General features: G+C 36.5%; 1 protein-coding gene across 3 annotated transcripts in view; it reads right to left on the reverse strand.

The window, feature by feature from the left end:
* The window catches only part of LOC306887259 (regulating synaptic membrane exocytosis protein 4-like), a gene marked incomplete at its 5' end in the record, with an annotated part of 171467 nt that overhangs the window by 85182 nt on the left and 63805 nt on the right, over nt 1–22480 (reverse strand). For all 3 annotated transcript variants that reach the window (XM_079444874.1, XM_079444875.1, XM_079444873.1), the window contains one exon: nt 8242–9062. In XM_079444874.1, the coding sequence (XP_079301000.1) occupies nt 8242–9062 (821 nt within the window). The remainder of the gene's footprint in view (nt 1–8241; nt 9063–22480) is intronic.

Below are 22480 nucleotides of genomic sequence, written 5' to 3' on the forward strand. Positions count from 1 at the left end.
TGTTTGGAGAGATATCTGGTATAACACTAAATGGAGTCACTGGAAATTACATCATAAAATATCATGTCAACCGATATGACATCACAATCAGATATAAAACCATTGAATATAACATACTGCTTGATCAAATCAAATATGACAGTGTCCGAATATAACATCACATATGGCTTGATTAGATATGTAATGCCACACCACCTGGTACCACTCCCTCTGCTGCTTCTGTGATCACTTCCTGTTTGGCAGCCATTTAAACATGGCCAGGCCAAACAGAGCTTGCAAAGTATTGTCAGTTTCGCTGCCTTACCATTGTCTTGTTTTGGTTGTTACGTGTATGATTTATCGCCTGTTTCTCTGGATTTTTGCCTTTTGGATTCCACTCTTGTTTGTTTGCCGGTTGGACTGAATACTGTGATTTTGACTTCTCTGCCTGTGACCACGAGTCAGATTTTTGCCTCACGATTTGGATTTTTGAATGGTTCCTCATTAAACTTCTGCAAATGGATTCTAACTCAGCCTCACCCTCATTACAAGATACAGCATACATCTAAATGTAACAACAGATACATCGTCAACAGTGCTATTTTAGTAGCTTCATTTTTATTTATATTTGGATATTTTATCCTTTATTTTTATATTTTCTGTTTTCATTTTTAGTAATTTTGTTATGTGCTTTTGGCATTTTTATTAGTTATTGTGTTTAATTTTAGTACTTAAGTACTACTGTACTTAAAAAACACATACACACACACTCACACACACACACACACACATATATAGCATTCCCTTATTGGCAACATTTCAAATTTTGGTTTAATGTTTTAATATCTAATATCTCTGTTTTATTTTAGCTTTATTTAAATTAACGATTTTTTAAATAGAAAGCAAATATGCAATGGGTATATGACAACATCTTGTCTGCTCTAGTCTATGCTAGCGCTCAGCCTCAAGCCTAGGATCATCTAGACAAGTCTTAAACGTTAGATGAACAAAGCAACCAATCATGCAGCAGCTTGAATAACAGACACTGATCTACATATGGGACTCATTACATTAAACTTCAAAACACCAGCGCCAGTAGTAATGACAGAGAAAAGCAGACTTATGAGAGCTAATGCGTAAAAAAAATAAAGCGGAGGTTTGGGAAAAAGCCTAAAGCTGTTCCTTCAGTAGTCACAGAAACCCACTGAATGCTCTGGTCCTTGAGAAAGCCATAGAGTATAATAAATAGTACTATGCATGAAAAAAATACAGGGAAAAAATAACCTTCAAGAGTCTGGAATAGTCTGTTGCATGATCTTATGTTAACGGTACATTTAAATAACTGTATATCACAGAATACTGCATATCAGATATAGATATTTTTGCTAGAAATGCAAAAATAAAAGTTAAAATTGTTTATATAAAAAAAATGAAATAAAAGTATTTTAATAAAAGCATCTCATTTGAATTCCAAACCTGTATGAATTTCTTTCTTCTGTTAAACACAAAATATGTTATTTTGAAAAATGTTTGTAATCAAACAGTTGCTGGTAGCCACTGACTTCCATAGCATAGAGAAAAAAAATACTATGGAAGTCAATGGCTACCAGAAACTGTTTGTTTACCAAAATTCTTGAAAATATATTTAACAGAAGAAAGACATTCATAAAGGTTTGGAACAACATACAGTGAGGAAAAATTATTTGATCCCATGCTGCTTTTGTATGTTTGCCCACTGACAAAGAAATGATCAGACTATAATTTTAATGGTAGGTTTATTTGAACAGTGAGAGGCAGAATAACAACAATACAATCCAGAAGAATGCATTTCAAAAAAGTTATAAATTGATTTGAATTTTAATGAGTGAAATAAGTATTTGACCCCTTCGCAAAAGATGACTTAGTACTTGGTGGCAAAACCCTTGTTGGCAATCACAGAGGTCAGACGCTTCTTGTAGTTGGCCACCAGGTCTGCACACATCTCAGGAGGGATTTTGTCCCAGTCCTCTTTGCAGATCCTCTCCAAATCATTAAGGTTTCGAGGCTGACATTTGGCAACTCGAACCTTCAGCTCCCTCCACAGATTTTCTATGGGATTAAGGTCTGGAGACTGGCTAGGCCACTTCAGGACTTTAATGTGCTTCTTCTTGAGCCACTCCTTTGTTGCCTTGGCCGTGTGTTTTGGGTCATTGTCATGCTGGAATATCCATCCACGACCCATTTTCAATGCCCTGGCCCTGACAGTACATGGCCCCGTCCATCGTCCCTTTGATGCAGTGCAGTTGTCCTGTCCCCTTTGCAGAAAAACACCCCCTGAGCACAACGTTTCCACCTCCATGTTTGACGATGGGGATGGTGTTCTTGGGGTCATAGGCAGCATTCCTCTTCCTCCAAACACGGAGAGTTGAGTTGATGCCAAAGAGCTGGATTTTGGTCTCATCTGACCACAACACTTTCATCCAGTTCTCCTCTGAATCATTGGCAAACTTCAGACGGGCCTGTACTTGTGCTTCCTTGAGCAGGGGGAGCTTGCGGGCGCTGCAGGATTTCAGTCCTTCACGTCGTAGTGTGCTACCAATTGTTTTCTTATATGGTCCCAGCTGCCTTGAGATTGTTGACAAGATCCTCCCGTGTAGTTCTGGGCTGATTCCTCACCGTTCTCCTGATCATTGAAACCCCACGAGGTGAGACCTTGCATGGAGCCCCAGACCGAGGGAGATTGACAGTTATTTTGTGTTTCTTCCATTTGAGAATAATTGCACCAACTGTTGTTACCTTCTCACCAAGCTGCTTGGCGATGGTCTTGCAGCCCATTCCAGACTTGTGTAGGTCTACAATCTTGTCCCTGACATCCTTGGACAGCTCTTTGGTCTTGGCCATGGTGGAGAGTTTGGAATCTGATTGATTGATTGCTTCTGTGGACAGGTTATTTTTTATACAGGTAACAAACTGAGATTAGGAGCACTCCCTTTAAGAGACTGCTCCTAATCTCAGCTCCTTACCTGTAGAAATGACACCTGGGAGCCACAAATCTTGCTGATTGATAGGGGATCAAATACTTATTTGAAATGCGTTTTTCTGGATTTTTTTTTTTTTTTGTCTCTCACTGTTCAAAAAAAACCTACCATTAAAATTATAGACTGATAATTTCCTTGTCAGTGGGCAAACGTACAAAATCAGCAGGGGATCAAATAATTTTTTTCCCCACTGTGAGGGTGAGTAAATGATGACAGAATGTTCAGTTTTGGGTGAACTATCCCTTTAAGGGTGAAACCAGGTAATCCAGGTGAATTAGGCCATGTTTCCCATTTATCTCAATGACAAAAGTGTCCCGATTAACCTGGGACCAAACAATAACAGTAGCTACAATTATTCCAGTGCACATTAACACTCCACTTATCTGTGTCCCAAATGTCCACTATCACCATGCTACTCTCCTGGAGCACTGCTGTTCTCTTTCTCTCTCGAGTTGGTAGTGAAAGCGTAAGCGCAGCTGTCTACGTTCTGGGATCTATTTCTCTCTCGCTCTCACGTTCTCAGCAGAAGGCGGAAGTGCTGATTCAGGCCTGAGCACAGCTCCCAGGCCGCTAGTGCATGGCTCTCCATCACTCTGACAACTCAATAAAAACCCAGTGTAAACTATTAATTGGATCATTAATTATTGATGCTGTTTTTACTATGAGTGAAGGGGACAGGAGAACAGAGAGAGACACAGACTGAAGAGAGTGACATGGCGTGCAATCATAAAATGAGTATTGATATTTGTCTCCATGAAGGTTTCGAACAGGACAGCATTGCCTAATACTGAAGATGTGATCTGATTGGTTCCCCTTGGCATGACATGGAAAATGGGGGTTTCGCGATGAATGAATGTTATCTGTCATTTGCATGATACACTATTATGTCAATATTTTAGTCAAAAAATATATAAATTTCAAACAAATATAAATTTTAATGTGCTATAATTACATTTCTCATTTTAAAAGTACAATTTTAACAATAGTTACTATGTAAATATTTACTAAGAAATACAATTATTTACTTTTTCAATTAATTAAAAACATTAATAAAATATTATAATTCTTTCTACACCCACAACAGATGATAGATCGATAGATAGATCGATAGATAGATAGATAGATAGATAGATAGATAGATAGATAGATAGATAGATAGATAGATAGATAGATAGATAAAAATACTGTGAAAATGCATGTACATGGCCAAAAAAGACCCACTAGGTCCATATTGTTGAGCCCTGTAAATCTGAATAATGATGGGTAATATATTGATGCACATCCCTCTTTAATTGCCACTTAGACCTAGTAAGCGTCTGTTAAGAACACAGAGTACTGAAACATGAATGCAACCCTGACCGACTCCTTCAAACCTTTTCTCCTGTTCTGTCTGCACATCTGCTGATCGAAAGAGAGGAGAACAAAGAGAAAGAACACTACACTAAATCACACGAGGGTCTCCTGCTGCACGTCAACGTTTTTACAAAGCTTTAGCGCAGGCCATCCCATTTCATGGAGATACAGGGTGTTTCTGCTTACAGTTTAAAGAGCAGAAGACATAAATCAAATGCATAGATGACAGTAATTATATCTGTAATGTGTCATCGGGTAAAGCTCCACCCCAAATCTTTTGCCCATTACATAATTCGCCATTAATCGTACGAGGTTTTACGGCTGCTTTGAGAGCAGGTCTGAATGCTGAGCAAGCCGGGAGCCAATCACAGTGGCTTATCCTGATTCGAAAACAGGCCTGTAGCCAAGCGGATACCATGGTAACCTGCTTTCAACTCATTACGTCTGATCCTCAGACAGTCAGACGGCAAAACGAATAACGTCAAAACCTGCATTCGGGAAGACTGATATATAAACTGTCTGCTAGACTGCTTTAACAAAACAAAGAAAAACAACCAGTTCAAGTAGATCTGTACCAGTGTCCACAGACATCAGATGTCAAAAGAGATATATTTAAAGAAGCGTTTTTTTTCCGATGTTAAAATAATCTCCTACCTAGTTGAATATACTATATTGGAAGGTTGCATCATTGTGGCACTTTCCAAACCCTGCTCTCACTGCCTCTGAATATGCGTACTTCCATACTGTATTGTATAGTATGTAAAAACAGTGCATCAAACGAGACGTCTGAATAAGCAATAATCATAAAAATGTACACTACTGTACAAAAGGTGTTGTTTAAAAGGGGTCAAAAGGTCGTTTTTAAAAGAAGGCCCTTTTGCTCACCAAGGCTTCATTTTTTAAAATTAAAAATACAGTAAAAAATTTAATATTGTGAAATATTGTTACAATTAAAAATAGCTGTATTCTAGTGTTATGTATATATAATTTATTCCTGTGATGCCAAAACTGAATTTTAAGTATCATTACTCCAGTCTTCAGTGATCTTTCAGAAATCTTTCTAATAGGCTGATTTGCTGCACAAGAAACATTTATTATTTTTATCAGTGTTGAAAACAGTTGTGCTGCTTAATATTTTTGTAGAAACAGTGACGATTTGTTTACAGGATCCTTTGATGATTAGAAAGTTCAAAAGGACAGCATTTAATTGAAATAGAAATCTTTTGTAACATTATATATGTCTTTACTGTAAATTTACTGCACCCTTGCTAAATAAAAAAAAACTTTTGAACAGTAGTGTATTTTTACATGAGTTCAGTGGCGATCAGAAGAAATTAGATAAGCCTTAGACTATCATAGGAAAATTTGAAATAATCAATAATAATTCACATCAGTTAGGCCTAGTCCAGTTTGTTTCACGCCAAATTCTAAACCACTAACAAAAACAAAATTCCTCTGTCCCATCTGCTATTGGTCACACAAACAGGTAGCTCCGCCTCAAATTTACACCATTGGCTGATCCACTGTTTACACTTTTTAGGGAAATCAGCATACTTGTCTGAACTAGCACATTAAACTGGGATAGAAGAGAGTATTTTAACATTAAAAATACATACACCATAACTGTGTGTATTTAAATCAGCTGAACTAATATTACAATAGTGAAATCCAGTAGAATGACTGATTGTCCGGTTGTAATCATGCAGAAACGCTACTATCCCTGTGCCGTATCTCCACTGCGCTCGGCTCTCATGTGCGATAAAGCTGACGGGAAAGGCAGTCTTATCTGGCCTGATGTGCTCTCCCCTCCCTAAAACCCACCTGACCTTCAGAGAGAGCGTTACTCCTCTCCTCTGGTTATAAGTGTGGCTGTGAAACCTGGAAAAGCAGAACATCAATAATGTAGAACTGTACGCTGGAGTTTGTCCTCGGGATGCTTATATAAGTGGCTCGGGCAGTTGTTCTCACTGCAGTTCTCCATCCCGCCTCCATCATCCAGACTCAATCACACAACTTCAAAACTCATAAGCTAATATGCAAAAATGCATATCATATTCATATCATAAAATAGTTCAATATGTTGCAGTAAAACACATGTGTAATCAACATTTTTCTAAACTTGCCTGCCTTTTTGGATACATTACACCAAGCTTGTCACAAAGTATTTTTGCCCACAATTCTGAACAAAAAGAGTTGAGTGGATATGAAAACTGCCAAAAAAGGTAAAAAGAAAAAAAAATTAAGAGAAATTATATTTTGCAAATGCAAAATAAACGCTATTTTGGACCATTAGGATTTTGAGCATTTGACGTTATTTTCTGTACAGCCAAGCACATTTCCACAATGCATCTAGACATTTTACTTTTGCTTTTGTATGTATTTACTATTATATTTAATGAAGATTCTCAAATCATAAAATGTTTTATATACATATATTTAATTAATATGGTAATATGTAATTTAATTAGTCCCATGATGTAGAAATACTTCACAATTGAAATTATATTTTCCTGGTTAATATAATATAATATAATATAATATAACATATAAAGTTTACATTTTTATTTTAAGGTGATATATTTAAATATTCCAAATATTTGTCATCCATGATTATTTTATTCCACACAGAACAGATAATCTAATAATAGGGGATTTACTGACATGTAAGTGACAAAAAGTAGTATTCGGCTAGTCATGTGATCTTAACATGTGCCATACTCATTTCTTTAGGTTTAAAACTAGATAAATAAGTGCACCTTTAATATTAATCTTTATCAGATATTTTTTAATATTTATCAGAATACAGAATCATCTCTCTTCCTTGCTTCTCTATCATATTCTCTCCTTCTTCTCTCAGTCTCTCTCGTTTCCGCGCTATCCCTCTGTTATGTGACACAGCCCATTACATCTGATCTGAGGGAACCAAGACCCAGCAATATCTGTCACTGGAGGACAACCGAGAGAACACAGCACACACACACACACATACACACACACACGTACAAATATACAAAGGTACTAGAAAGCAACTCACACAAGCCATACATACAGTAAATGAACACCAGTGTTGGAGAGTAATTATCAAGAAATTTTAAACAACTGAGGAAATAATCAATAATCAAACACAATGACTCCTCTTGAAAGAAACACCCAGAGGTCTCTACTACTCACACGCCATGACTATACACACACACACACACACACATACACACACACACACAGGCCATTCACACACACAACTGTGAAACATCAGCATCAATTAGATGTTATCAGCATAAAAAATATTATTCTAAAAGTATTCATAATCTAGTTACTTCCATGTAAATATTAGCAACAGCTTTAAACTGATAGCAATACAGCTTCACTACATTAACATTTACCACAGTTCAAACATATGGGGTCAGTAAGGTTTATTACATTTTTTTATTAATATTTTCATTCAGCAATGTTGCAATAAACTGAAGATGAAAAGTGAAAGTAAATACTAATAATGTTGCAAAAGAAATTGCATTTCAAATAAATGCTGTTCTTTTCTTATTAAAAAAAAATCCTTTAAAAATGTATCACAGTTTCCACAAAAAATATTAAGCAGCACAACTGTTTTCAACATTGATAATAATAATAATACATGTTTCTTTAGCAAATTTGTATGATTTCTGAAGGATCATGTGACACTGAAAACTGGAGTAATGGCTGCTGAAAATTCATTTGAAAATATTTTAAATTGCAACAATATATCACAATTTTACTGTTTTACTGTATTTTTAATAAAATAAACACAGCCTTTGTGAGCATTAAAGACTTCTTTCAAAAACACTAATAAATCTTACCGACCCCAAACTTTTGAAAGGTAGTGTACATACATATATAAATTATGAAGAAGCTGCATTACCTTTCTCGCTCACAGACTCACTCTCGATCTCCACATCCTCACAGCTGGTGTACTCCGGCGTAGTGGCCAGTTCCTCCTCTGAGCTGCTGAGGGACACCTGCCTCATTTTGCCGCCCCTCTTGGTCTTGTGAGGTTTGGGCGGCGGCGGCCTGACGGACTCTGATTGGTCGGAACTGAGCGAGTCGTTCCGCAACATGCTCTCCATCTTTTCTCGTTTACTCTTCCTTACGGCAGAGACGGGATCCAGGTGCTGCTGCCTGTGGAGGGAGTCCACGCCGGGTGGACTGTGGTTGGACCTCCAGTGGGTGTGTCCGGGACTTGGTGAGTAGGGGGGACCCCGCAGGGGCCCCAAGGACTCCTCCATCTCTGTGTAAGCCAGGGAGACGTCGCTGTGTCGCCGTTCGTGCCTGAATCGCGAAACCTTCGCGTGCATGCGCATCTGCTCCTCGTAAGGTTGGGGTTTGACTGGGTAGCGGGCCAGGTTCGGGTCACTGCGGTAGCGGTTCTGGTACTCCTCCTGCCGCTGCCGCTGGAGCTCGTGCTCGCTGAGGGGCGGGCCATCAGGCAGGAAGCCGGGTTCAGGTGGATACTCTTCCTGAGAGTGCCAGCCGCCCCGTCGAGCGCGGTACGCACTCCGCGCTACCTCCGCATCCTCGTAGGAGCGGCCGTATCCTTCCCGCCACTGGCGGTCTCCGGCCACGTAGTCAGACGGCGATTGTGGCATGCCGCCCTCCCCTGGGGCATACTGCGAACGCTCCGCCTTCTCCTCCCTTTGGTCGTATTTTTGGTTTGGATCCCTGGTTGCTGATGGGCTTCTTTTCCTGTCAGTCAGGAAAAAAAAAAAAGAGTAAAGCCATGAACACTGAGAAATACTTAATTGCCATATGAATTGCAGACACAATAAACGACACATAAAAAAGTGGTGATAAAACATGAACACATGAAGATAGTAAAAATAGGCTTGGTTCTTTATTTTGATATATAATATGTTCATATATTCCTAGCAGAAAATATTCTGAGGGCCATCAAATTTAGGTGAAAATCATCAAAAATGCTTGCGGTGGCTGGCAACTTTTTTTAAAAACGCTGGTGGGGAAAGAGTTAAGCAATAAGGCATGGGTCAGTCTTGTATAAACTGACCTATACATGTCTAGTCTTATTGTGCATCTATGAATGATTGATCCACAATTTATTTAAAAAAAACACTTTTTTAATCCAGTTTGAAGAAGACCACAAATTTTCAATACTCAATATCCAAATCCAGATGGACAAATCAAGACCCATCCTACATTTTTTCCTAGTTCAGTGTGCTGTTTCTTGTAATACTTTGGATTACATGATGAAAAAAATGGGTTGTAAACAAGCTGTCACATTGGCATTAAAGTCATTCCATAGACTTCAAACTATTAACAATATTCAGTCTTTCAAAAACGGCATCAAAACCCTGTAACAAATGTAAACGTGTCATCTGACTCCAGACAAAGCAGCAACATCTAACTGCTCACTGCAATTTCTTTTAAAAACAAGCAACATCTCAATTTAATACACGTGCTGTTTTTAAAAAACTAACCTGCCGCTAATGTGGTTACAACAGTGCCGGCTGTATGTGTCGGAAAAGACAAATGACACCAGTGTCCCCGGCATATGAGTTTCATCTTCAGAGGGAATAAGAGGCTTTGGCTCATGGGGAGCCCAGAGAGATGCTGGAGGAAAAACTGTCTTTACTGAAGGGTAAACTTTAGAGCCTTGAAAAGATACAAGCCATGCACCGCTCCCCTATCTGTGTGTTTGTGATCTCTGTCCATACGACTTCACAGCACACTAACACATGTACATGTACACTAACAAGGGAACATCTGTGGTCTAACAATTAACCATCTAATCCACAAACGTGTATTACACACACCTTCTGCCACAACAAGAGCTTCCATTCTCCAAAAAAGTATCATAAATGACAAATCCTTTATTTCTTTAATTATTTTTATTTTTTAATTGCTTCTCCTACACAACAGTGCATGACATGTTTCCTAGAGTTGCAAAATAGATCTCAACATTCTTTAATGTCTGCAAAAGTCCAATACAAAAAGTACCCAAGTTTCACATCAAAATCTTTTGAAAACAAACAGTCAGAGCAAAAATTACAAAAGTGTATCAAGGTCTTCTCAAATCATATAATCTGAGCAAAGTCTCAATATGAACTTGATTAAACTAAATTGATTAATCCGAGTTAAATCTCAATACAACCTCAAACATTTCTCATCAAATGCTTTTGAAATCAAATCATCTGAGCAAAGTATTAATATGAACTCACACAATTCACATTAAATCCTTCAAAATTTAAATAAACTGAGCAGTCTCAATATGAACTCTAATATTTCTCATCAAATTCTTTCGAAAAGCAGTTAATCTGAGCAAAGTCTCAATATGAATTCAAACAGTTTGCATTAAATTCTTTCGAAAAGCAGTCTCAATGTAAACCTGAATTTTTGTTGTCAAATTATGTAAGCAAAGTCTCAATATGCATTCAAACTTGTCTCTTCAATTTTTTCTCAAATGAAATAATATGAGCAAATTCTCACTCTCAACATGAACTCAAACATCTCTCATCATATTCTTTTCAAATAATCTGAGCTACAGTACACTTTCCACATTCATTTTTTTACTGCAGTTCTAAACTATTACTGTACATCAATAATTATCATTTTTTTATTTCTCGGTAAGAATTTTAGGAGAATGATACATGAAGTGAAACAAAGAAATTTGTTAAGTTTGCTGAGCTATGAAAGAGCAACTTCTGAGCAATAAATCTGACAAAAATTTCCTCAGTGATGCAAATATCAAATCGTGACAAATATCACATCAAACTTAAACATACTGAATGTTTTTATGACCTGCATATGAAGCTAGTGTACTACCTTGCAACAAGAACACTACAGTTCAACAACAGCTATCTGTTTTTCTGCAGGGTGCTGTGGTCTGTAGTGTGCTGTTCAAGGGTCTGGAGCGATCTGTGAGCTGTTGTTGAGTGTGTACATGTACTGACTGATTAATGACCGTCTCTCCAGCGTCCCCTGGGCTCTGCTCAGGGGTTTTACTATGGCCGCCGTGTTCCTGTTGCATTATTCAACAGCAGCCTGACACAGTCGTGCACCATTCACAAATCCAGTGCAGCAGACGCCTGTTTGTGTTTGAGATTGTTATGAACAGTGGTTTTTAAATGTATGAACCTAATATACATGACAGTATACAGCCAGTATAAGCCAGTATCACAAGTTCCAACACCCAACCCCTCAGAGGACTTCGGAGGATGCCAACGCTCAGACAACATACAGAATTACCAAATTTTGCCATAAGTCGAACATATTAAGGTTCTGCAATATATAAATATATTGTGGAAACTTAAATTCCTGTAGAGCTGCTTTGCAACGATTTGTATCGTAAAAAGCGCTATACAAATAAACTTGAATTGAATTGAACACGCATTACACCAAAAAAGTAAAAAAAAAAAAATAACTAAAATGAAATAAAATACTTATTTAAAAACAAACAAAAAGCAGTATTTTATGTCAGTATTTTGCCCAGGCAACATTTGCCATTTATCTATGTACTAACATAATTAAACCAAAATAGAAATGAAAAAAGTAGAATTTTTTTAAAAGAATAAAAACACAAAAAAAAGTTCACTAAAATGAAAACATAAAAAAACATTCAAAATATGAATAAAATCTCAATGATACTAAAATAACACTGATATATTGAGAAGTATTTGCACTTAGAGCATAACTGAAGTATGTTACTTGGGATGTGCAACATCCTCATTATTCAATTTGCCTTCCATTCTCTCATTTTATTCATCACTTCTATGAACACACACAAACACACACCTGGCAGGTCAATGCATTACATTACACTCCAGTTTATGAAATAAACTGCACTAGATGCTCATTTAATCGCTAACGCCACCTGCTCTATCCAAAGCACTGATAGCACAGCTGGGCAGAGCGTCTGTGTTTAGCATGCAGGTGGACAGACACAGGTCACATATTACACAGCATTATTCCTATCTGCACACTAACCTACTGAAATTTTTTTGTCCCTGGCATGATTAGAACTGCAGCTAACCAGCAGTGTCTCTTCCTGAGTGTGAAAGCTGTGCGGATACAGAAAGAGAGGGTTAGAGGAAGTGTCACTGCGAACTGACCCACTTACATGAGCTTTTTAACCATGTTAGCTGTAAGTTTAGTGTGTAATACAAAGCTCTGCACACAGATTTCTCAACGACACAGATTATCCAGCACGCTAACACTGTGTTTTCTATATAGTCAACACGCAACCACTTCACTGCAATAAAAACGCTCTTTAATATTGCATTTTCTATTAAGACCCATCAAAGCCTACTCCACCGAAAGAAAAATATCCTAAATAGTCTATGGCTTCCCTTTAAAAAAGTACTGTGGTGGTACTATGGTACAGAGATTAGCACTGTATAGAGTGCTATATAGTCATATAGTACTTCTGTATATAAACAATTACCATCATGCTAGAATCAGAGTCTGTTAGTTCAATTAAATTCTATGAATCATATCAAATGGCAATGCTTCAGTTAATCATTTCAGTTAATCTCCGATTAAATGATCCATTTGAGTCACAAAATGTTCTTGTAGAGTCACAGAACATCCTGTGTGGTATTTTTCAAGTATTAAAATGTAAAATAGTGAAACATATGCAGATAAATACTGCAGATTGTGAATAAAAATGTCATGGATTTTCGTTCATTTCATTTTTAATACCATGGTTATTAGGTACATTTTATTTTTTTATATATCTTAAATTTTTTTTTTTTCAGTTTATTGAGTGTTTATTATTGCATTTATTATCAGTTACATTTGATATAAATTGAATAATATGTATATATTTTCAAAAACAATGTTCAGGTTCAAAATGTACATGCTGATTTTCAGTCCAGGGCATCAACAGCTACCCGAGTACTGATGATTGATTTATCAGAGTAGGCAAAATGATCAAAATCCCCATCCCTAAATGATGGAAAACAATTGTAAGCCATTTCAGAGGAAATCCATAAAAATAACACCAAGGCCTTAATGTGGTGTGAGAGCAAAAGAACTTGAGTGTCCATAATGAGCGAGAGTGTGAGAACAACGCAATCAACACAAAATGACAGCCTTCGGGGTTCCCGGCTCTAAACAAAAGAAAATAGAATTGTTATACGTACCTTCAACTATCAGCCACAACCTTACTGAAATCAGGCCACACAAACTGACACTACAAAAATCCACTGCAAGCAGGTGATTCAGTCCACTAACAGCATTAGAATCCTCTCGGTTCTGAAGTCAGGATGTTGTTTTTACAGAAATCAAATCTTCCCTCACTGACAGTCATGTAAATCCCAGATAACATTGACTAAAATGTGTTGAATTTCACAAACGCCCTTCTCTTGGATGTGAGTGATATCACAGCACCCACTGATTTATAAGCAGCCGCAATGCATGCTGGGGCCCGGAGCCCATGGCGGGGCTGAAACAGGTTGTAGCAGAAGACCTGTGAGCAGAGGTGGAGATGTTTCTCTGGGACAGGGGCAGCATTACATGCCTCAGCCCGCCGCTGATTGGTGGAAATTCTGCTAGAGGATTTTCATTTAATCTGGTGTAACTGTGTGCCAGAACAGAACAGCACTCTCTCTCTAACCAAAAAAAAATCACGAATTTGTGCTTTTTTCCCCCTCTCGTCCTGATTTTCTATTTTTTTAAGACAAAGATGATTATCTTTGTAAATCTAATTCAGTCTGCTTTGCAAAAGAATAAATTGTAACATGCAATATCTTTAGATAAACACAGCACAGACATGTCCAGAAAATGTCAACATCTGAACAGAAACTCCACTGAAAGTCTTTCTGTTTATGGACAACCTGAACGATATCAAAACCGCAGGTGCTCTACTCCACTTAAGCCTTTCTAAGCTCAAGCAAACTACAGTGAACACAGTGATGGTACTCCACAGCTATAACATGGGATTTTTATACACTGTAATCATGTACTAAACCATTATCATATTCACATACTATGGCAATTGTAAGAATGATACATGCTCCATACATGCACCACAAAACAATGTTATTATCATGTTATGCTTTCAAATGAATGTAAATAAATAAAACCAACATGGTATTGTCATAGTACCAAATATACTGAAAAACACTGTATTTTCATGGTGTGATTAAAAAATTTAAATAATAAAAACTAAATCAATTAATGAAATAAAAAACATGGTTATCAATATGGTGGGACTTTAATCAAATAAATAAAAATTGAATTAAATTAAGAATAAAATTGTATACTGAAAAGCACTGTATTTTCATGATATGATTAAAAAAATAACAAGGAGAAAAAAAGTGAATGAAATTAAAACTTAAATAAATAAAAAATCCCTAAAAACCAAAGTATTTTTATGGTTGGATTTCAATAAAATTACATTTTATATATAAATAATATAAAATATAATTACAGATAAAAATAAAATGTATCTGAAAACCATTGTATTATGATTAAAGCCATGGTATTATGATTGCACTTTAATAAAATAAAATATATTATATATACTGTATATAAAAAAAAAAAAAAAAAAAAAAAAAAATACATGTATCTAAAAACCATTGTATTACTTTCAATAAAATAAAACAAAAAAAAGTAAATACAATTTAATTAATTAAAAAAAAAAAATAAAATGGTATACTACCATAACAGTTAACCATAGAATACCATAGTATAACTCCACTAGATATATAATAATAAATATAATATTCACCCAGCAGAACAGTTGGTAGCACACTGGCACTCATGCCCAGCACACTGTGAAGCGTTTCAGATCAGGCAGACACAGGAAGTAGCACAGCACTGTGTCCCACCCGTGTGCCGCAGTGGTGCGAACGTCATTAACACCCCCCCTCCAAACACGATGCAGACAGCCATGTGTTCCTGCCACATTTACCCCATATCCTTTCAAACAGGAGCATTCAGGCCAAGCAGGCCTGCTCTCGTGAAGCTCTAGCAGAGTGTAAAATAGGCCAAACCCCAGAAGAATAAAGCAGGAGAATCAGTGCAGACTGAGGAACGGCTCTTTCCTTCCACAGCTCACCAACAAGACACTTTCACAGACACACACAACAGGAGACATGCTAGTTCAAGCCTGAAATGAAACGTTTAATAGGCCTAAGTACATTAAAGACCCTTTGAGTTGGTTTAAGAAATACAGTTCTTTTCTTTGTTGACGTATTTCCTAAAGCAGGAAGTTAATATAACCAATATTTAGTCATAGCCTGGTTAAACCACACTTGTTAGCTTGTAGAATATGGACGCAAGCAATTATGACACTTGCAAAACGACAATTAATAGATGGAGAAAGAAAATAACTGGATTTTCATTTAATGGGATTGATGTGATTTTTAAATCAACATGAAACACCATTAGCAACTCATTTTACTTCAGTAAATTGACATTTCTGTGGGAAACTATAATAAAGTTATGTACATAAAACATTTTATAATTTTATTTATTTGAATAATATTAAATATTAAAATAAAATGTTTAATTGCTATGAAATAAAATAATATAGAATAAATAAAAAATTTACCTAAAACCATGGTATTATAATGGTATGGATTAAAATAAAATAAAATAATATGCATAGTATTATTAATATAAGATTTCAATAAAATTAGCAATTATGACACTTAAACAATGGTTGAAGTAGTAGAATAACTGGATTTCCATTATTAATTGGATTTATGTGAAACATCAACATGAAACATCATTAGCAATTAATTTTACATCAGTCGTTTGACATTTCAGAGGGAAACAATGTTGGGAAGGGCTTGATTTATTATTATTATTGATTGGGAATTTAACCAGAATGACATTATGTGGGATTCATGATATCAACAGAAAATTAAAGTTGTTTCAAAGGTTGAAAAAAATCACTGCTTGAAAAATTATCAGGACAAACTTTTCTCTTCTTTTGCATAACATGCACTGGTGAATAAATCTTTCACAAAGAGGCCAGGAATGTGCATTAAGAAAATAATAGTGTCCATTTTTCCCATATTGACTGCTGCCGCACTGTCTGTGGCTATTGCCTAATTATTGAAACACACAAATATTAAAGCAGAAATGTGTGGCACTGCACAACCAACACCCTAAAGCATGGTAATGCTTCAGACAAACAGTGTGTAATTATGCATATTGGCATCAACTAGAGCGGCCCGGACAGATCAGCCCAAACACATTTTACAGGAAACTGCAGCCGACAAGCTGAGCAATCAACACCAGAGGCCTGCAATTAACATCCTGCGCTGCTCGTTGGGTCCAGGAGGAAATAAACAGGTTTGGAAGTGAAGTGTGACCAACTCGAGCCACATCAGAGCACTTCAGACCCCATAAAGAGCATTCAAAGAGCTCAGATCCGCCTCACACATACATACACACACACACTAACAAACATAAAGAGACAGACAGATAGAAAACAGCTGTGATGCTGCCCTCAAAACCTACTGAAAAACTCCTACTGATGAGTTTGGAAATCTCAGTTGTGGTGTGAATGCGTTGGGTTACATATTTCTTTCATACTTGGGTCAAAGATGAAAAGTCCCATTTTGGTTTTCCAATCAAATTCAATTAACAAAAGTCATTTAATATATTAAATGCAAGTAAAGTGCCTATTTTAATGTTTCGAATAACTTTGGTGAAAATAAAAGAAAAAGAAAATAAAACAAAACAAAAGTGATCATACTAAATTTGATTATATTTCATATTATTAAAAACTTGCTGACAAATGAGTAAAAGCTAGTGGTTTGCAGGATAGTGGCAGGTTAGTGGTAATGTCACGTAATGATTCTGGTTCGAAATATGCCTGACAAGATTTTGTGTGTGTGTGTGTGTGTGTGTGTGTGTGTGCGTGTGTGTGCGTGCGTGCGTGTGTGTGTGTATATATAAACTATTGCAAATCATGTATACTTTAAATCATGGCAAACATGTATGATAGTCAAAATAAAATTAAACAGGACACATTCTAATATATGAAGGGAATAAAAAATAAAGCTGTATTAATAAACGTTTATTGTTTTGGTGCCAGAAAACACCAATTACAATTGAAACCCAAACAATGTGCGTTAATAGTCTAACTCATGCTTTATCTATGCATTTTTACCATTCTCATTATCATCTGCCACATAATTGCCTCATAAACTAGGAAAATGAGTAGAATTTTTCTTTATTGCTGTTATTATAAAGTAAACAAATTTGTATGGCCAATATAATTAATATACTACAGTATTTGAAATGCTACCTGGTGCCTTCTGGCTTTCTAGTATTACGTTATTTTGTGGATGAAGCATTTTCTGGGGGAATATAAGTAAAGTTATGAGCATGAGAGAAACTGAATGAGAGAGGGTTCATGTTTATAAATGAACACTTGAGTTACTCCTATCTGAAACCACCTGAGCTTCAGGACAGCGTTTACCTTCAGTTATGAAGAATAACACATACACACCTCTCTGTGTGTCTGCTAACACTGCACAACACATCCTCCTCACTCAGAGCTGATATTAACTTGTCTAATAAGCATTGCATTGTATTGTGTTGAAGGAAAGGTTCATAAATAATTTTTCTTATAGAGAACTAGAACAGATTGGAAGTTGAAGTTTCCGTTATGTAAAATCTATTTTATTGAACATATAGCACAATATTGAAATTATTTGATAATACTTTAAAATAAGATTCCATTTGGAAACATTAGTTAACTACATTACACTTCGAAAGCATTTATCAAACTTAATCTCAACATTTATTACACTATTAAATACATTATTAAAATTAAGTTGTGTTTGTTAATATTAGTTAATGTACTGTGAACATGAACAAGGTTAATAACTGCTGTAAAAATGCATTGCTCATCATTTGTTCATGTTAGTTAATGAACTGACTAGGATAACGAGACCTTATTATAGTGTTTCCAATTATTTTAAATATGAAAATAGCTCATGTGAACAATTTCAGGCAATGGCACAAAAGAATCTACAAACTAAATTAACAACATTCTTCAATACTTTAATGCTACAATGAAAACATTTTTTGTGTAGAAACAAATTTCACTCAGAAAATGCTTGTAAATTTCACAAATAGTTACAAAAAATGGCACATAATACTGAATTAAAAACTGAATAGTATTTCTCATAAAACAATCAAATAATAACTTTTTACAGTATATGTCAAAAAAGATTCTATTTAAAAAAAACGCTGTTAAGTTGATCAGATTGGTAATTGTAAATCAAGCCTTTAATGACCTTCACCGCTGTCTTATTCAATGCGTGGGCGACTGAAGGATCAGTGTCTGTGCCTCCGGCATGTTCTCCTGAAAAGCTGTTTGCGTCAGTGGTGACATTCCATTAGCACGCATTCATATCGTATTATTCTTTTAAATCTAACATTCACAACAGGCCTTGAATTTCCTTAGAAGGCCTGAGCTCAGAGTGAAATGCTTTTGCAGAAGAGAGCATGTCAGGTGGAAGAAAAATACCCACAAAGCACGACTGTAGCTCCTTTCGACACTTAAAGTTGGGTCGTTTCTGCACCAGTAAGCTTTCTGCCCAGGGGATACTGAGCAAACCAAGACAGCCATTCTACCATCTATTTTTAACCCTCATCAATTATGAAAAGAAAGCTCCAACAATAATTACAGTAACATGGAAGACGTGCAACACTTTCCATTGTGCACAGCGGCGTTATAATGCAGCACTTCAGCGAGACGAGAAAAACACATTTAGAGAAATAAAACCCCGTCCATACGTCACGGCTCGTGTCTGCGGTGCACTTACAGTAATCATTTGGCTGTGATGCATGCAGGGTCCTGCTGTACGATCTGATGGTTTGTTGTGAATGGACATTCAGAGTGCTTAATATTGCTGTGGAAAGGAGTTAGACTCATTACAGCTGAAAGAGAGACCATCCATCCATCTACAGCTCTGCTGATCTGTCCTAAACTGCTCATTCCATATCTGCTTACAGAACAGCATTCTCGCGTATTACTGGAGATGTGCACACACTGACTAACAGAAAAAAAATACCAAAAAGTGGCATGGTAATAACTTCCTTTAGCCAGGTAAATTGTAAAGCAGCAAGTTTCTGAAATTATGACAAATGCAACACTATACAGAAAATTGCACGGAAATTTCAGGTGAAAATGCAATAAAACACTAAAGGAGTTTTGCCTGAAGAGAACACGGAAAATTTCAACAGAAACTGCAACACTGTAAAAATAAGTTCTAATGTACTGTGCTAATATGAAATCATTTTGACATCTTTTACCTATACTCTACTTTATACTTCTACTTTAACGAAATGTAAGCTTAACAAAAAAGGTACTGATCATTTTCCATTCAGTTTTTCAACAGATCGGAAAATATAAATGTTGATTCTGAGAATTTTTTTAATGTACTATAATCATTTTTTATTTGCTATAAACACCAACTGACGGTAATATTTGGCAAGATAAATGATCAGTATTAAAGTCAATCTTTTGACCACCAGAGCTGTTGTTAACTAAAACTGAAACTACTAAAAATCACTTTGAATAAATGAAATAAAGCTGAAAGAAAACTTAAATATTATGAAAAACAAAACAAATAATAGCTGATCAGCACTGTTTTTCCTATTCAACTATGGCAGAAAATCACTGTGTGTCATCATGGTAAAAATTTGTAAGGATAGGCAAATCTATAGGCCTGAAACTCTCTCGATTCTTTGCACTGGCAAATAGACAACATGGACATGAGCGTCCCAGCTGGTGGTCTCATTGAAATTCTCTGGGAGCGTAGAGGCTTGAGGTCCCTGCTACATCACCCTGGGCCAGGAAACCATGCGTGGCTGCGGCCTGACTCTCCCCATCTGCTCCATCAACACACACACACACAGACACACACACACTACATATGAGCTTACGAGATGCTATGTCAGCTCTGCTCTCTGATTCACTCAACATCACTTCTGTCTGACATGACTGAGAGCGCATGGGCCGGAAAACAAACCCATTAGAGGGAGAAAGAGAGTTAAAGAAGACCCAGATGTACTTTACAGCTACAAAAAGTAGCAATGCTACTAACCTAACCACTTTTTATTAGCTCAGCTGATTATATGATAGTGTAGCTTTTCAATCAGGGTATCTTCCGTTCATTCGTTTTTTAATTTAATATTAAAAACAGAAAAATAAGAAAACAGTTCATTTTTGGTTTTTCAATAAAAAAAATAAAAAAACAAGAACTATGCATAACATTTTTACATTCAGGGCTAGAAAATGAATACATTTTTATTCTCTGCATGTGGGCGGGAAAAAAACGCCCCTTTCCGCTGATAGGTCAACCAAACATTAAACCGTGCCATCATTAGTTCTTCCGCAGTTCTGCACAGCAGAAAACAGTCCTGTTGCTACAGTTGTATGCATTCTTAATGCGTTTATTGCAACTTTCATCACTTTCTCATCAAACAACCAGACTAACAAATGGCTAACGGCTAACATTACCCCTAAAATATAACAGTGAAAAAAAAAATTTGAATATTAAACCATATACTACACTGATATGAAATAATGTCATATCTTTACATATCTACATCATTTCATCTTCATCTCTTGTCCAAAACACAGCTCAATAAAACAGGCGATGTGCCAAAGATGTAGGGGGTAGCTGTGAGTGCAGATGTGAATAAATTAATATTTAGGCTATGAGAAAATAATAACTTAGAACTTATTAAATAATTTATTTCTCGTGCAGGTTGCCAACATTATGCCTATACAGAAGTAAGCCATCTATAGGCTCTGCCCCGGTATGGGCTATTCGTTAGCCATTTGTTAGTCTGGTTGTTTGATGAGGAAGTGATGAAAGTTGCAATAAACGTGTTAAGAATGCATACAACTGTAGCAGCAGGACTGTAATGATGGCACGGTTTAATGTTTGGTTGAGCAATCAGCGGAAAGGGGCGTTTTATTCCCGCCCACATGCAGAGATGGAATAATCAAGTGGTTAATTCATTTTCTAGCCAGGAGCGTAAAAACAGAAAATCAAGCATAATTCTATTTTTTTTTTTTTTTTTTTTTTAAACGAAAAAGGAACCGTTTTCTTATCTTTCTGTTTTTATTATTAAATTTTAAAATACGAATGAACGGAAGATACCCTGATTCTCTTCCAATAACAAGCTCATTTTCCAAACTAGAAGAACCATTTTAGGCTCCTCAAAGAACATTTCACAGTGAAGAGTTCTTGAAAGAACCATTTTTGCTTAGTGTAAAGAACATTGTAACAATCTAAAGCATTGGTCTCAAACTCAATTCCAGGAGGGCCACAGCTCTGCACAGTTCAGCTCCAACCCTAAACAAACACACCTGACCCAGCTAATCAAGCTCTTCAGGATCACTAGAAACTTCCAAGCAGGTGTGAATTGGAGCTGGTTGGAGCTAAACTGTGCAGAGCTGCGGCCCTCCAGGAATTGAGTTTGAGACCAATGAAAAGAACCTTTTTCACTATATACAACATTTCATGGAGTGAATGTTAAAGGTTCTTTATGGAACCATCGATTCCAAAAAAACTTGTATTAGTGTAATAATGGTTTATCATGATAAAAGCTACATTTGTGAATTTCACATCATATCACATGGGCCTAAGAGTAATATTAACGCTTAGGATGGCAGATCTTTGGGAAGCGGGGCTCTGAGAGGTTTGTGACGTACATCTTATCGCTGACTAACCTTATCTACTGATTTTAAAACGTCCTTGAGATCCTGCATTGCCACCACAAATAGCCGAGTGTCTCAGCAACCACAGGTTACCTGAGGGCATTACCTTAAACTTACATCAAAAAGCTAAACAAAACTCCTTGGTTCTCTAGGACGATTTTTCCTAGTAAAACAAAAAAGCCACATACTTTGCTGCAGTGTGGTTTTGAACATCCTGGGAGATAAAATCTCTGCTGAAACCTAATGACAGAGTAAGCACACATTACACTGGCTCTCAGTAATGGGGTCTGACCACAGAGAAGCAAACGAGAAACAGAAGAGAACAGCTATCAATGTTAAACCGTGATCACATCAGCTTTCCGAGGCCGATCTCATTCACCCCCGATACGCCCACCGTAATCACACACTAACCCATTTGAGACGGCACGTGCCTGGCAGCCATAAG

The sequence above is a fragment of the Barbus barbus genome (assembly GCF_936440315.1).
Source record: "Barbus barbus genome assembly, chromosome: 21".
NCBI classification, from domain to species: Eukaryota; Metazoa; Chordata; class Actinopteri; order Cypriniformes; family Cyprinidae; genus Barbus; species Barbus barbus.